At 37.6% G+C, this 15,430-nt stretch overlaps 1 protein-coding gene across 2 annotated transcripts; it reads left to right on the top strand.

Moving 5' to 3' along the window:
• Nucleotides 1-1,224: 1,224 nt before the first annotated feature.
• On the top strand, nucleotides 1,225-13,665 carry LOC137721798 (E3 ubiquitin-protein ligase PRT6-like). 2 transcript variants are annotated; one of them, XM_068460810.1, is made up of 15 exons: nucleotides 1,225-1,665; nucleotides 2,001-3,101; nucleotides 3,775-5,012; nucleotides 5,150-7,132; nucleotides 8,653-8,704; nucleotides 8,800-9,427; nucleotides 9,961-10,169; nucleotides 10,266-10,801; nucleotides 10,900-11,004; nucleotides 11,109-11,175; nucleotides 11,300-11,377; nucleotides 12,395-12,463; nucleotides 12,853-12,940; nucleotides 13,067-13,164; nucleotides 13,317-13,665. In XM_068460810.1, the coding sequence occupies exons 1-13, from the start codon at nucleotides 1,606-1,608 to the stop codon at nucleotides 12,925-12,927; spliced, it is 6,201 nt and encodes a 2,066-aa protein (XP_068316911.1). In that variant the 5' UTR covers nucleotides 1,225-1,605; the 3' UTR covers nucleotides 12,928-12,940; nucleotides 13,067-13,164; nucleotides 13,317-13,665. The 2 variants fall into 2 exon arrangements, with proteins under 2 accessions (XP_068316911.1, XP_068316912.1); XM_068460811.1 differs by having other exon boundaries at nucleotides 13,067-13,213.
• Nucleotides 13,666-15,430: the final 1,765 nt, after the last annotated feature.

Raw genomic sequence — 15,430 nt, 5'->3', positions numbered from 1 at the left:
TCTATTACCTATTCGAATTGAAAGAAATATTTGTCACACGCTTTGCAGGTGAAGGAATTTAATGTAGGAAAATCAAATTAAGATAATTAGAAACTAATAGAAAGCAAAATGATTTGAATTAAGATAATTAGAAACTAATAGAAAGCAAAATGATTTGTAAGTAACATTGTACCTTACACACACACACACATATAAGTCTCATTTTGTTGAGGGAACCCTCAAATAAACTCATTTGAGGGAAACATTTCGGTGCTCATTATGTAACTCTTTCCAACAATTCAAATCATCTATATATTAATTCATCAGTCATACATCATCCTTGCAAAAAATTAGACAACTCCAAAACCATTAAGACATTCATTTGTAATGAAGAAAATGGACGAATATAGTTCTACTAATAAATACAATATTTAATTCAATGATCATATGACTTTAAATTTAGGTTATTTGGTAGAAGATTTACATCATGGTATTTTACTTTTGTGGCATATATGCTCCAATTTAAGGAGAAGTGTTGGCGTGAGTCAACATCCAAGAACAAATTGAATTGTGTTATTTTCCTTTGCTTAGAAGATTTTATTTTGTAAAAAAATTAGGATTTTATTTCCTATTACATGGATTAGGAATGTTCTCTCCTTGCTCCACAAGGGCCTCTTTAAGGGGAGATAAATCGAAATGGACATTTTACATCTTTTCTTTGCTGAAAAAATCTCCATTGGCAGATTTTAGACTCTCCATCTTCCGGAAGATATAAATAAAAACCTAACTTTACATTCTTTTACATATTTTGATGAAGTGTCTCACTAATCAAAGAGAGAAAATTAAATGAATATCAAATTCCATCCCTCCCATTGAAATAAAACTTTCATTTACATTTACCTAAAATATAAAAAAGAACATAAATTTAACTTTTGCATCTCAAATTTACATTTTTCTATTAAAAATAAAATTCTCTTATAACCAATATTAGCGGAGTGACGAACAAAGAGATAATATTGTGTGCATGGGCGAATGCTCTTCCAGCCACCGACGCCCCTACAACGAAGTTGGGCTGACCGACCTGTTAGTGTTATCCACCAAACTCCGTTGCCTCTTCATTCCCTCAAATTGGGCTGGCCTGCAACTCCACAGCCCATCAACAAGTTGAAGATTATCCAAACACAAATGATATGAATTTGTGAACATCCACAGCAACCGCTGCAGAGTATAAAAAAACAATTAAAAATTAAAAAAATTAAAAATCCAGCCGAACAAGCAAACACCAAAAATTAACTGCGAAAAACAAAATTTTACACGCAATCTGGACAAATATCCAATTTTATATTCCCAAGTCCTCTTTCTCTGTCTCCGTATAGATTCTTCGAGTTCTTCTGCATAAACCGCCAAGAGAGAGAGAATTGAATACAATTATTTGTATATATTCAACTGTCAGATGGTGAATTAGGGCTTGCGAAATTCGATTCGGCAGTCGAATAAGGAATAATTATTAGAGTTTATTGCACTAATTATTGTGGTTGTTGAGTAATCCTGGGAAGTGAAGGCTCTGCGATTAAGCGTTGTTTGTGCTGCGTGGATTGGATTGCTCGGTGCTGGAGTTCTGATACTATGGAAGCCGATTTGCCTCCTGAATACACGCACATCAAGCATCGTGATCGAATCGTGCGGGTATGAATTTTCTGCTTTTGATTATCCAATTTTTGATTATTTTCTGTATTTTTTTTCAGCAGTTAATCTGTTGAATTATAGATGTTGGGATGCAATTAATTGTTTAAGTGTTGTTGAAAGTTTGTTCCTTTTTATTTTTATTTAAATTTTTTGGAATTATTGATCATTTCCTAGAGCTGATATCGTAATACTCGTTTGAGTAATTGAGTGAAATTTCTGGGAAACATATTAGGTTTTAATGTATATGTACTTTTTTTACTTTCGTTTCGCATCGTAATTTTACTGATATGGCTCAGAAAAAAGGTTCACATTTATGTTTTTGTTGATTTATGCAGAGGCTAGCTCAACTGGGAGTGCCAAACGAGTTTCTTGGTGAATACCAACGTGGGTTAGTTGCTTTTATTAAGAATAACAAGCAACGGATACCGGAACTGGTTTCCGCTATACTACCCGCTGATGACGAAGTAGCTCTAAGTGAAGCAAAACCAGGGACTAAGAAACAAGGTGTAAGCATGAAAAGTCAATTCCACGAAAGCATGTCATGGTTGCAGTGGTTGATGTTTGAGGGTGAACCTAAGTCAGCCCTGAAGAGTCTCTCCAAAATGAGTGTTGGGCAGCGTGGTATTTGTGGAGCTGTTTGGGGACATAACGATATAGCTTACAGATGCCGAACATGTGCAAATGATCCAACATGTGCAATTTGTGTTCCGTGCTTTCAGAATGGGAACCACAAGGATCATGATTATTCAGTTATTTATACTGGTGGTGGTTGTTGTGATTGTGGTGATGTTACAGCATGGAAGCGCAAAGGCTTTTGCTCAAATCATAAAGGTGCGGAACAGATACAACCTCTTCCAAAGGAGATTGCAAACATTGTAGGGCCTGTTCTTGATTGCCTCTTTGATATATGGAAAACCAAGCTGGTTCTTGGTGAAACTATCTGGCGGGAAAATGCTAGAGCAAGTGACCAAGTTGGAGAACGTAGAAAGGTTGAAAATGAGTTAACTTTTTTCGTGGTTGAGATGCTACTAGAATTCTGTAAGTACAGTGAGAGTTTGCTAAGTTTTGTATCCAAGACGGTTTTAGCATCAGGGGATCTATTAGGGATTCTTATGAGGGCAGAAAGGTTTTTGAATGACACTGTTACGAAAAGGCTGCATGAGTTGCTACTGAAACTGCTGGGAGAACCTGTTTTCAAATATGAGTTTGCCAAAGTATTTTTGAGTTATTACCCAGCTGTTGTAGGTGAAGCCAGAAAGGAATTAAGCCACCCTTCTGTAAAAAAGTATCCACTGCTCTTTGCATTCTCTGTTCAAATCTTCACGGTGCCAACTTTAACACCTCGTCTTGTGAAAGAAATGAACCTGCTGTCTATGCTGATGGGATGCTTGGAAGATATTTTCATTTCCTGTGCTGGAGATGACGGTCGTTTACAGGTAATGCATTGATTTTTTTTCCTTTAAGGCTATACTAACCCCTTGGCACATGCCCACGTGTGTGCCAATTGGGTCTTCGTATTTAAAAATTTTTTTTTTTGAAAAGTTGAATTTACAATTTGTTATTTTCTAAAAAAAATCTTAATACATTGGGTTCTTCAATTTTTAGAGTTTTTACTTAATTTTTTTTAGTTCCAAATGTGATCTTTTACTAATTTACCACTAATTCAATTGTTTTCTTTTAAAAATCTAGTTAGGGAAGGACAATTGTTGGTATTTTGAATGCTTCACTGATCTCACTTAATATTATATAATATTTATGTATCTCTATAGGTTGCAAAATTATCATTATTCCTCTGCACATTGCCTCCTTGTCACTGCCACCTTCATTATGGAATTGATAACTTGGCAACTTAGGTTGTATAGTTATGTTATAATCTTAAGTCATGTCGTGTTTATATGGTGTTCTAACTAGGTTACTTTTTATGCTCCCGTTTTGGAATTCTTTCAGTTTTTTTTTTTTTTTTTTTTTTTCTGGTTATTTTTTTCCTTTCTTTGTTTTTCCAGATCATTGTGTTTGAGTATCTGATGCGCTTTCTTTTGTTTGATAAAAGTTCATATTTTCCCATTTATTTTGGTCTCATGTAGTAAAATGGTTGGTTATGCCTTGTAGGTTACCAAGTTTTCAAATTTGTATGAGATCACAATTCGTGTGATTGAAGATATTAGATTTGTTATGAGCCATGCTACAGTGCCCAAATATGTAACTCATGACCAGCAAAATATTTCAAGAACTTGGATGAGACTCTTGGCTTTCGTGCAAGGCATGAACCCTCAAAAAAGGGAAACAGGCCTGCACATTGAAGAAGAAAGTGAGAATATGCATCTGCCGTTTGTTCTAGGTCATTCAATTGCCAACATTCATTCTTTATTGGTGGATGGGGCATTTTCTGTAGCTATTGACAAGATGGATGAAGACTCTTTTTTCAGAACATATAAGCAGGATACGGATGACAGGGATAGCCTAAGACATTCAAAAGTAGGACGGCTGTCCCAGGAAAGTTCTGCATGTAGTGCAGTGGGGAGTAGTTCATTTGCGTGTGAGTCCAAGGTTTCTGAAGATAAATCAGATGCTCTTTCTGATTTGTTGATTCCACCATCTGTGATGTGGTTAACATATGAGTGCTTGAGGGCAATTGAGAAGTGGCTGGGAGGTGATAATACCTCCAGGACTCTTCTTGATGCATCTTCTCCAAGTACTTGCAATTTCTCTGCTAGCAATTTTTCAGCATTGAAGAGAACATTATCCAAGATCAGGAAAGGAAAATATATTTTTGGTAGACTTGCCAGTTCTAGTGAAGATCATGGCAAGCAGTGTTCATCACATTTACGTAGTGATTGCAATATGAGTGTTGACGTCCAGAATGGCAGAATTGCAGGGCAGGAGAATAATTTGATGGTTACTGACAACATTGATTCAGTCAATGCCTGCAATCCTGCAGGATTTGATGATAGTGCTATGGAAGTAGATGGTGCCACGGACTTAGATGCTCTACGTGTATTGAGTTTGTCTGATTGGCCAGACATAACATATGATGTTAGTTCACAGGATATATCTGTTCACATTCCTTTACATCGCTTACTTTCCTTGCTTTTACAGAAAGCATTAAGAAGATGTTTTGGTGAAGTGCCAGATCTGGCTAGCGTTACTTCTGCAAATTCATCATCAGCTATTTTAACTGACTTCTTTGGAAATATTCTGGGAGGCTGCCACCCGTATGGATTTTCTGCCTTTGTTATGGAGCATCCCCTTCGGATCAGAGTATTTTGTGCTGAGGTTCATGCGGGAATGTGGCGGAAAAATGGGGATGCAGCCCTATTATCTTGTGAGTGGTATCGTTCAGTTCGCTGGTAAGTGATTTATGCTTCATCCGTGGCATGCATTTTAGGGGGAAAACATCTCTTGTAATGATTGATTTTTCTTTTCACTCTTTTTTTCCTCCTTTTATTTTCAGGATTAACTCTTTATCATATGGTTAATATTGCAGGTCTGAACAGGGTTTGGAGCTTGATCTGTTTCTACTTCAATGCTGTGCTGCCTTGGCTCCAGCTGATCCTTATGTTAACAGAATTGTAGAACGCTTTGGCCTGTCCAGTTACCTTTCTTTGAACCTTGAGCACTCTAGTGAATATGAGACTGTTCTAGTGCAAGAAATGCTCACTCTTATTATACAAATAGTCAAAGAAAGGCGATTTTGTGGTCTAACTAAAGCTGAAAGTTTGAAAAGAGAGTTGGTTCATAAATTAGCCATTGCGGATGGCACTCATAGTCAATTGGTTAAATCTCTTCCTCGTGATCTGTCCAAGTCTGATCAGCTACATGGAATTTTGGAATCCATTGCCGTGTACTCCAATCCCTCTGGCTTTAATCAGGGGACTTATTCGCTACAATGGACATATTGGAAAGAACTGGATTTGTACTACCCTCGTTGGAACTCGAGGGATCTGCAAGCTGCTGAAGAAAGATACTTGCGTTTTCATGGTGTTTCTGCATTGACCACTCAGCTACCCAGATGGACTAAGATTTATTCTCCTTTCAAAGGGGTAGCTAGAATTGCTACATGTAAAGCAGTCCTTAAAATTATCCGTGCTGTGCTGTTTTATGCTGTTTCTTCTGATAAATCAAGTGAGTCACGGGCTCCTGATGGTGTTCTGTTAACTGCATTGCACTTACTTTCGTTAGCATTAGACATTTGTTCTCAACATAAGGAAGCTGGTGATAAGTCTTGTTATAATGGAGATGCAATTCCCATGCTAGCTTTTGCTGGGGAAGAAATCAATGAAGGACGATACTTTGGTGCTGGTCAACAAAGCTTGCTGTCACTTCTTGTTATCTTGATGAGGATGTATAAGAAAGAGAATGTCAACAATTGTTTGGAAGCTGGAAGTTGTGACCTCTCTTCTTTAATTGGAAGTTTATTAAAGAAGTTTGTAGAGATTGATTCCGGATGTTTGACCATATTACAACTTGCACCTGAAGTGGTTGGTCTTGTGTCGCAATCTTCTCCAAATGTTGACGCTAAGACCTCAGGTTCAATTTCTGACTCTGAGAAGCGCAAGGCAAAAGCCAGAGAGAGACAGGCTGCCATATTGGAAAAAATGAGAGCCGAACAATCCAAGTTTATGGCCAGTGTTAATTCCACTGTGGACGAGGGTTCAAAATCGGAGCAAGAGGTTTGTGAACTTAATGTTGAAGATGATTTGGAAGAGTCTGAACAAGTTGTTTGCTCTCTTTGTCATGATCCCAGTTCCAGAAATCCGATATCCTACTTGGTTTTACTTCAGAAATCTAGACTTTTGAGTTTCATAGAAAGAGGTCCCTTGTCATGGGAGCAACCACGTTGGATAGACAAGGAGCACATCTCTATTACCACAAACGAGGTGAATGATCAATCCGGATTAAACACTTTATCAAGTGGTTCAGGACCACAACTTGTGCCATCTGATCCTTGTAGACATTTGGTTCAGAATGCAGTCACCGAATTTGCCTGTCATGGACAACCTAGGGATGTTGACGCTCTTATAGATTTTCTCAAGGGCTGGTTCCATGAATTAAGGAATATCCAAGTGCAACGTGAATCAAATGATGAAAGGGAAAATACTTTATATACATTTGAGACTATGGAAGATGATATGTACATCTCCATCCAAAAGGAAATGCGTGATAAGATGCTTCATTCTAATCCTTTAGAGGATAAGGGATTTTCAACTCCTGAAGGGGATCAAGAAGAAACTAAGCATGCTGAATTTATGTTACTTGGAAAATATATAGCTTCTCTTTCTAGAGAGACAACAGAGAATCCTTCATCTTCCGAAAGTGCTCCTAATGAAAGGGTGACAGTAGATTCTTCTTGTCTTTCAGCACATGACGGGTTTGGCCCGACAGATTGTGATGGAATTTATCTTTCTTCCTGTGGACATGCTGTACATCAGGGATGCCTTGATCGTTATTTATCTTCGTTGAAGGAAAGGTAAACCCCTTTTTTTTAAGAAGGAGAAACAAATTTTTATTGCAAAGAAACAATAAAAATACAAGACCGGACAAGAAGTCCGCAAAAGCACAAACAAAACAGGATAAATAGCAACATCACCCTGACACTTGGAAACTGCGAAACAACACAAAACTAACTAATAGCAGCAATCCAGTTACGCTAAATTTCTGAAGAAGACAAATGTCTAAATTTTGTAGTAACCGATGCCCAAAGGGATAACCAAACTTTATCCCAAAGATCCTCCCTTCAACTGAGTTCGTTGTCCTAAAAAATCAGCTTGTTTCTTTTCATCCAAATGACCCAAAGCATAGCTGAAACTATACAACCCCATAAGACCTTGATTTTCTTCCCCTTTCCTGATAATTTATGTTTCTCTACCATAGATTTAAGGCCACCGGACAGTGAAGAAACAAATGATCATGCATAAAATGCACCAATCAGGTTGTAGACATGAACTATGTCTCCGTTACTGGAGTATGTCACAAGTGTTAACTTTCCCATGAGCCACTAACCAAGTAAAAACCTTCACTTTATTACTTTAGATTTCCAAAACAGGCCATAAGCCTGAAAAAACCCTATCTGCATCGTTTTTGAGAAGGAAGTTGCAATAAATTTAACAGAGAAGCTTCCTGAAGAATCAAGTATCCAATTTCTTGCATCAGCCCTTGAAAGGAGAAAGCGAGTCTGATCCAAACTTGTCAAGAAAGATGACAACTCGTCTAATTCCACATCACGCAAATTCCTTCAAAAGCCAAAGTCCCAATTCAAAGAATGTTCAGCAAAACTCGCCACACTAGAAATATTATGAAACCTGGATATGTTGAACAGCCTAGGAAAGTAGAATTGTAAAGATCTTTCACGCGGCAAAATGTCCTCCCTTTCAATAAGAGAAATCTTCAATCCTTAGTAATTTTGGTTGGGAATTCTTGATCACTTTTTAATCTTAATTATGGATTTATATATATATATTTTTTATTATTCGCATGAACAGTGGAAGTTGTACTTTTTAAAATGAGAAATTCTATTAAGATATTTTGTTAAGAGGGAATGCCTTCTCTGTTGTTTTATTGACTACTAGTGAAAGCAGTTACACCTTGTTCAATGAACTTGGAAGGGCAGTAGCAGAAACTTTGGAAAAGATGGTTTCAGAATACATCTTTCTTAATCTCTTTGGCCTTGCTTTTAACCTTGCAATTGGAATTGCCTTGTTCTTTGAGAAGCCTGCGTGAACCTTTAATCTTGCCTTGATGATTTTTCAATTTTCATTCAGTTTTATTTTTTTTTTCTTTATATGGTGTGTTCTACAAGGGGCTATGGTGTAGTTTTCCAAATCGATGGTTGTTAAAAAATGAAATCTCCTGCTTTTGTGGTTATGATGCATTGCAACAACTAAAGGAAAAATAGTCAGATATATCATATACGTTGCTCTGGAAGATTGTTGACATTTTACTATTTTAGTGAAAATGGCCTAACCTGTCCCATCTTATCTGTTCGTGCAGGTATCTCAGAAGAATTGTTTTTGAAGGGGGACATATTGCAGATCCCGACAAGGTACCTGGATTCCCTGCATATTTTTCTTTTCTTCTGCAGTGAATAGATGAGGGTTTTATTACTAACCTTTTGCATGTTTATTCTTTTACCCATAGGGGGAGTTTCTCTGCCCTGTATGCCGTCGACTTGCAAATTCTGTCTTGCCCGCATTGCCAGAGTTTCTCCAGGTCACTAAGGAGCCTCTGTATTCAGGTGTTAGTTCATCGCATGCTACTGGTCAATCAGTCAAATCAGATGACGAAATTAATTCTCTTCAGCTTCAACAAGGGTTGGCTCTCTTGCAATCTGCAGCAGAGGCATCTGGGAAGGTTGGAAATCTAAAAGGTTTCCCCCTTCAGAGATGTGGAAGAATGACCTCAGACCTTGAACCAATTTTTCGATTGCTCTGTAAGATGTATTTTCTGTCTAAACAGGATAAGTTATCAGGATCTGCCAGGGTCAACCACCCAATGCTTATGTGGGACACAATTAAGTACTCTCTAGTATCAACAGAAATTGCTGCTCGTTCTGGTGGGAAATATGCAACTCTAAGCTATGGCCTTAGTACACTGTATAAGGAACTTGAATCAAGTAGATTTATTTTGTCCTTGTTGCTGAAAATAGTCCAAAGCAGAATAAAGAATTCTCTTCATGTCCTTCAGAGATTTATAGGAATTCAAAGCTTTACAGAGTCTATTCTATTTGGAGTTTCCATAGACGTTGGCAATGAAACATGTGGACAAGGTATTGTTGCTACCAGTAAAAGCCATTTATTTCATATGTTTCAAGTGACTTTCTGTGAATATTTGTTTCTTGCTATCTGATTCACTAGTCACAGACCGTTCAAAATTACAAATAGTGTGCCTACTGTAATAAGACAGTTAGATTTAAGAGTTATTGTCCATTCTTGTTTTTTCTTTCAAAAGATGAATTTTACAAAAGTGATTTTTAGATGATTAATACTGCTGTTGAGCCCAACTTTTTACATCACATTGGATTCTAAAACATTTCTGCATTTCTTAATGCAATGATCTGGTGTATATATCATGTCTGATTGGGAAAAAAAAAGTTGAGAGAAATCTGGGATAAGTAGCATTATTTATTCGTATAATGGAGCATGTTGTGGCTGGTTGAATTCTTGGACCCTATTGAAAGCCACGAAAGAACTATTAAGCATTCAAGTTTCACATGTGCAAAATTTTAGGTGTTATGCTTTACCAAACATTGAAGCATTTTACTTTATTCAGTTAAATCCTCATCAATGCTATGTTTCGCAGGTGCTATGCTGCGTATCTTGGAACATGTTGATCTAGCGGTATCATATCCTGATATTCAGTTCTGGAATCGAGCTTCTGATCCTGTCCTTGCTCGTGATCCCTTTTCATCATTGATGTGGGTTCTTTTTTGTCTTCCATACCAATTTTTATCATGTGAAGATTCATTGTTATCCCTAGTGCACTTATTTTATGTTGTCTCTGTAGTTCAGGTATGTTAGCGGTACTTCTCCCTTTTTTCTCATAATTCTTAGATAGCATTAAAAACATCTAGTGGCCTAATTCATTATGGTGAAATGTGAATGCAGGGCATAATGACATTTTGTGGGAAAAATCAATGTGACATTAGTGGATTAGGTATTGATGATTGCCTGGTTACTGACATATCTAAACTTATGGAAGAATCTGGAGCCACCCAGCAATATTTCGTTTCAAACTATATTGGCTCTTCTTGTAATATTAAGAACATAGTTTGCAGCCTGAGTTTCCCTTATTTGCGGAGGTGCGCATTGCTGTTGAAGCTGCTGAACTCTTGTTCCCGATTACCATTCCATGAAAGGTATAATGTCTTGGATAGATCTCATGCCATTGGTGACATGATGGACACCACTTATGTGGCACTAGTGAATCTAAATGATGTTCAAGAAATAGAAAGCATGTTCAAGGTTCCTACACTGGATGTTATCTTTAAGGATAAAGTGGTACGTTCAATAGCTCAGAAATGGTTCCATCATTTTCGGAAGGAGTTGGAGGTCCAAAGATTTCAAGGAAGCATGCACTGTAGCCCTGCAGTTCCCTTCCAATTGATGCGTCTGCCCCGAGTTTACCAGGACATATTGCAGAGGTTAGTTGAATTGCTTCTTGGTTTGTTACTGGAGTTCTTGTCTTCTAAAAGGATCTCTCCAGAATTAAAGTTTACTCAGAAAGATTGTGTTTTTGCAGGTATATAAAACAGCGTTGTCCTGATTGCGAGAATATTCTTGATGAACCTGCATTGTGCTTGCTTTGTGGGAGATTATGCAATCCAAGCTGGAAGTCATGTTGCAAGTATATAGTCACCAATATATGTCGTTATTATTGGATAGATTTCCATTTAATACATGTTTATGCCCCATTGCTCCATCATTGCTAAACTTGACAATTTATCTTAGGGAAAGTGGATGCCAAACTCATGCAGTGTCCTGTGGTTCTGGTACTGGGGTATTTCTGTTGATCAGGGTATGCAATGTGGTTACTTTTTTTAATAATTATGTTTGGAAGCCCATCTTTTAGATCTTTAAATTTTGTTTTTACCCCTATTCTTGTTTGCGGAGATGATTAATTTTCTTTGGTGTGAATCTAGAGGACAACAATTCTGCTGCAAAGATCTGCACGGCAAGCTCCCTGGCCATCACCCTACTTGGATGCTTTTGGAGAAGAGGTAATTGGTTTCTGCTATTGTATATTCCGCAGCAATTTTATTCCTCTGTTTCTTTCATCGTCTTCCCTTGTAAACAATTTGAAATGACAAATCATACCATATTCTGGTGAGCCCATGTACATCCATCTTACCCCACTTGATTTTCTCAGTTTGAAGCATTTGAGAAGATAATGGTGGGTAATATTTTTTCGATACTTATTTGTATTTCTCAAAAGGATAGTGCATTTTTATGATAATTTCTGGAAAACCCTGCAAGGAAAGCAATGCTAGTGAACATTTCCAGAAGGGTAGACAAATTAGGTGCTCTGATCCCAGAGGTCATACAGGTTTGATCCTAGGGTACTTAGGCATATTTTGCGTTATAGGAGCTTTTAGCAAGTCATTGATCTTTTTTATGCTATCAAGGGCTTACTTGTGAAACGCCCATTATTTTTATTGCTTTGGCAAGAGTAGGAATGAGCTATGGGTATTTAGAGGATGTTCTTACCATGCCATCCACCCACTACAGTTGCATATCTCCTCTTTCAGTTTGGAGTTTCACATGTATAGAATGAAGCAAAAGATTATTTGATACTGCATTTCATAGAGCTCCTTTCAAGCGGTTTGGAATTTTCCCCTTCTGCCACTTGGAACTGCGGTTTAGCGGTGTTCCTCTCCACTTGTAAGTGGGTCTTAGGTTCAACTCCTATGAGAAATACCTAATTATGGCTACCCCATAGTGTGGTTTAGCCCAAATCTCCAACCCTGCAATATTGTTGTGTCAATAAAGAAGAGAAATTTCCCCCTTTCTTCATCGCTTACAGTTTTGCTGAATAAAATGCAGAAAGTCGCTTTGCAGTTTTACTCTACCCTCAGCCCAAAACCCTAAAAAAGAAAATGTAAAATGGTTACAAAAAGATGATGATGTTGGAAGTAGCACTTGTGGACGCTCCTGTTCTTATTTGTGCTTTTAGTGCATTCGTTGATGTATAGGGATTTATGCTTCTGTGTATGATAATGTAAATTTTGTTATTGCAGGATATTGAAATGCAGAGAGGAAAGCCGCTGTACTTGAACGAGGAACGTTATGCAGCTTTAACTTACTTGGTGAGAATATTTTGCTGCGTTCTTAATTTTGCATAATGTTTTCTTTAATGTAGTAAATGTTGAAGAAACCCATTGTCACTAACAGTTTGTGGTAATCTTGTTATTCCCATTGTACCCTTATTACTAAATTGAGAAATAAATCTGAAAAAATTTGGCGCGATCTCACGCTCTTTCCTACCCTCCACTTGGAGCCCTTTGCCTCACTCCACCATCCATGATTCGTGGCTATACCTTGTGTTGAAATTTCTCAAGTGAAGGGGATGTGTTGAGCCTTGTCTGCGAGTTCATATAGAAGCATCCTTAATTTATATTTTCCAAACTTCCAATTGAAAATATTTCTTGTTTCGGTTCTAAGTTTTATGATAAATGGTTTATGATTTGCATGGTAGGTTGCTTCTCATGGCCTTGATCGAAGCTCCAAGGTTCTTGGACAAACTACTATTGGTTCTTTCTTCATGGTTTAGTTTGGATTTCAAGGTATAAAAAAATCATGCACTTAATGGATGTTAGTTCACCATGTTACCAAGTTCGATGTTAATCAGATTTTATTCACGATGCTGAATGTTCTAATTTTGGCATCTCATGTGGCATATATGTTGACAGAGATTGATGGCAAAGGATTCTTGATAGCAGCAGATAATATCCACTTCCGAAAATAAATCTGGACCTAGGATCAACGGTTCAGTTTACTGCACATTGAGGTTGGTGGCTACTGGTGATGCTATAAGTTAACTATTACAATTCTGAAAAGTATGGAACACTCTTTGTTCTCTTTATCATCACCGCTACACACGTCTTTGCTCGTAGTTTGCTTGTTAAATCGTATTGTTACTAAATATCTTGTTACCTACAGTGGCAGATGCTTGGGTATCCCTCTCCATAGGTTGAAAATTTGGTCCCAAGGGAATACCAGTTTGTTGGCGGCAGGTTGTTCCTTCCGTTTTTTATGCATGTACAGTTCGATATGATGCTGAAGTCTGAAGTCTCTACTGCGAACTATCTTCACCAGGGGGTTGTCCATCAAACGGTGTACATAAAAGTTTAACCATAATTCATGAGCCACTGATTTATGGGTAGTGGCATTTGCATGCTTTGCTTTAGCAGTTGAGGAGAGAAGCCCCCGCTGCTGCCGGGTCCATCGCTCTCTCTCTCTGTGTTTGTGGTGTTATTTATTTATTTGTTTTATAAGCATTCTTTTTATCTCCAAAGAGCTGAGGGGGGAGGGAGAGTGGCTTGTGGAGCTGTTAATAGAGATTTCTAGTTGTTCCGGTCGGGCGTGTCGATAAATCCTTTGATCCGTTAAAAGTTTCCATAGCTAAAAGTTTGAAAATACAAAGAACTGCTCATGGCCCCTTGCGCTTTCAGCGAAAGACACGGAAAAGAAGTTATAAAAGCACTTTTTTAACATTTTTAGGTAGTTATTCTTAACAAAACTGAGTAAAAAAGAGAAATCTTTGAAAAACTAAGAAAGCTAGAGAGAATCATGCAGCGGAAGAAGAAGAAGAAAGATTGATTGTATTGAATGAATCGTTACAACAAATTATTACAGTTATATTCCAACAATTCTAACTGACTTGCCTATATGGCAATCCTCAGCATCTCTCCTTAACCAATCAACAAATGCCACCTGTAATCCCATTACATCTCAGCTATTACCCCCCCTCCCCTCAATCTTAGTTGGGGTGTCCAACATTGAGATTGATACAATGCTTGACAAATGTAGGACTATGCAAACCTTTAATGAGCACATTAGCAACCTGGTTGTCTATGGATATATAGTTAACAATGATATCCTTCTTTTGCACTCTCTCACGAACGAAATAATAATCTGTATCAAGGTGTTTTATCCTTGAATGGAAGACTGGATTGGTGCTGAGTGCCAATGTTAGAGATTGTCACAATGTAAAGCTAGATGGGCAACCAAGAACTCATGCAAATCTTTCATTATTAACCTTATCCAACACACATCTGCAGCACAGTTTGCTAAAGCTTTATATTCAGCTTCTGTGAAGCTCCTGGATGCTGATGACTATTTCTTAGATTGCCACGATGTAGGATTAAGGCCAACATATACCACATATCCAATGATTGATCTTCGTGTATTGATATCTGCAGCCCAATCAGCATCAGAATAAGCTGAAATTTGTGTATCCAAAGCTGAAAAATATGTAATACCACACTATATTGTCCCTTGAAGGTATCTGAGTATCCTTTTAACTAAGAACATGTGTGCATCAGTTGGATTGGTCACATACTGACATACAACATTCATAGAATAGGCAATATCAGGCCTAGTGAATGTCAAATATTGAAGAGCACCAACAATGCTCCTGTAAAGACTTGGATCAAGCAAAGGTTGACCCTCAAACATTAATAATTGTGTATGTGGCTTTGAAGGTGTTGGTGCTGGCTTACAACTTTCCATTCCTGCCTTTTTAATAAGTTCTTTAGCATATTTAGCTTGACTAATGAACATATCACCATTAGCTCTGTATTGGATTTGCAACCCCAAGAAATAAGTCAACTTCCCCATGTCTTTCAAATCAAAAATTTCACCAAGTGCATTAATCACAGCCTGAACTTTGGAGATGTTTGAACCTGTGAGGATGATATCATCAACATATACAAGTAGAATGACTATATTGTTACCATCTGTTTTAACAAAGAGACTGGTATCAGCTTGTGAAACTATATCGTTACCATCTGTTTTAACAAAGAGACTGGTATCAGCTTGTGAAACTATGAACCCCAGAGATGGTAACACACCTATGAATTTTGAATTCCAAGCTCGTGGAGCTTGTTTAAGTCCATACTAGGATTTGACAAGCTTACATACATAATATGGAGTTTTTGGCTCTACAAAACCTTGTGGTTGTTTCATGTAGATTTCCTCTTGCAATTCTCCATGTAAAAAGGCATTCTTAATGTCTAACTGTCTAAGCTCCCACTTGTGACTTGTAGCTAGAG

This window comes from Pyrus communis, chromosome 17 (assembly GCF_963583255.1).
Source record: "Pyrus communis chromosome 17, drPyrComm1.1, whole genome shotgun sequence".
NCBI lineage: Eukaryota > Viridiplantae > Streptophyta > Magnoliopsida > Rosales > Rosaceae > Pyrus > Pyrus communis.
Note: the sequence above shows the minus strand (reverse complement) of the source record. Positions and strands in the feature narration are given on the sequence as shown.

Coding starts and splice junctions, on each gene's coding strand:
- LOC137721798 (XM_068460810.1), top strand. CDS start 1,606: ATGGAAGCCGATTTGCCTCCTGAATACACGCACATCAAGCATCGTGAT. Junction 1,666..2,000: donor ATCGTGATCGAATCGTGCGG/GTATGAATTTTC, acceptor TGATTTATGCAG/AGGCTAGCTCAACTGGGAGT. Junction 8,705..8,799: donor ATATTGCAGATCCCGACAAG/GTACCTGGATTC, acceptor TTTTACCCATAG/GGGGAGTTTCTCTGCCCTGT.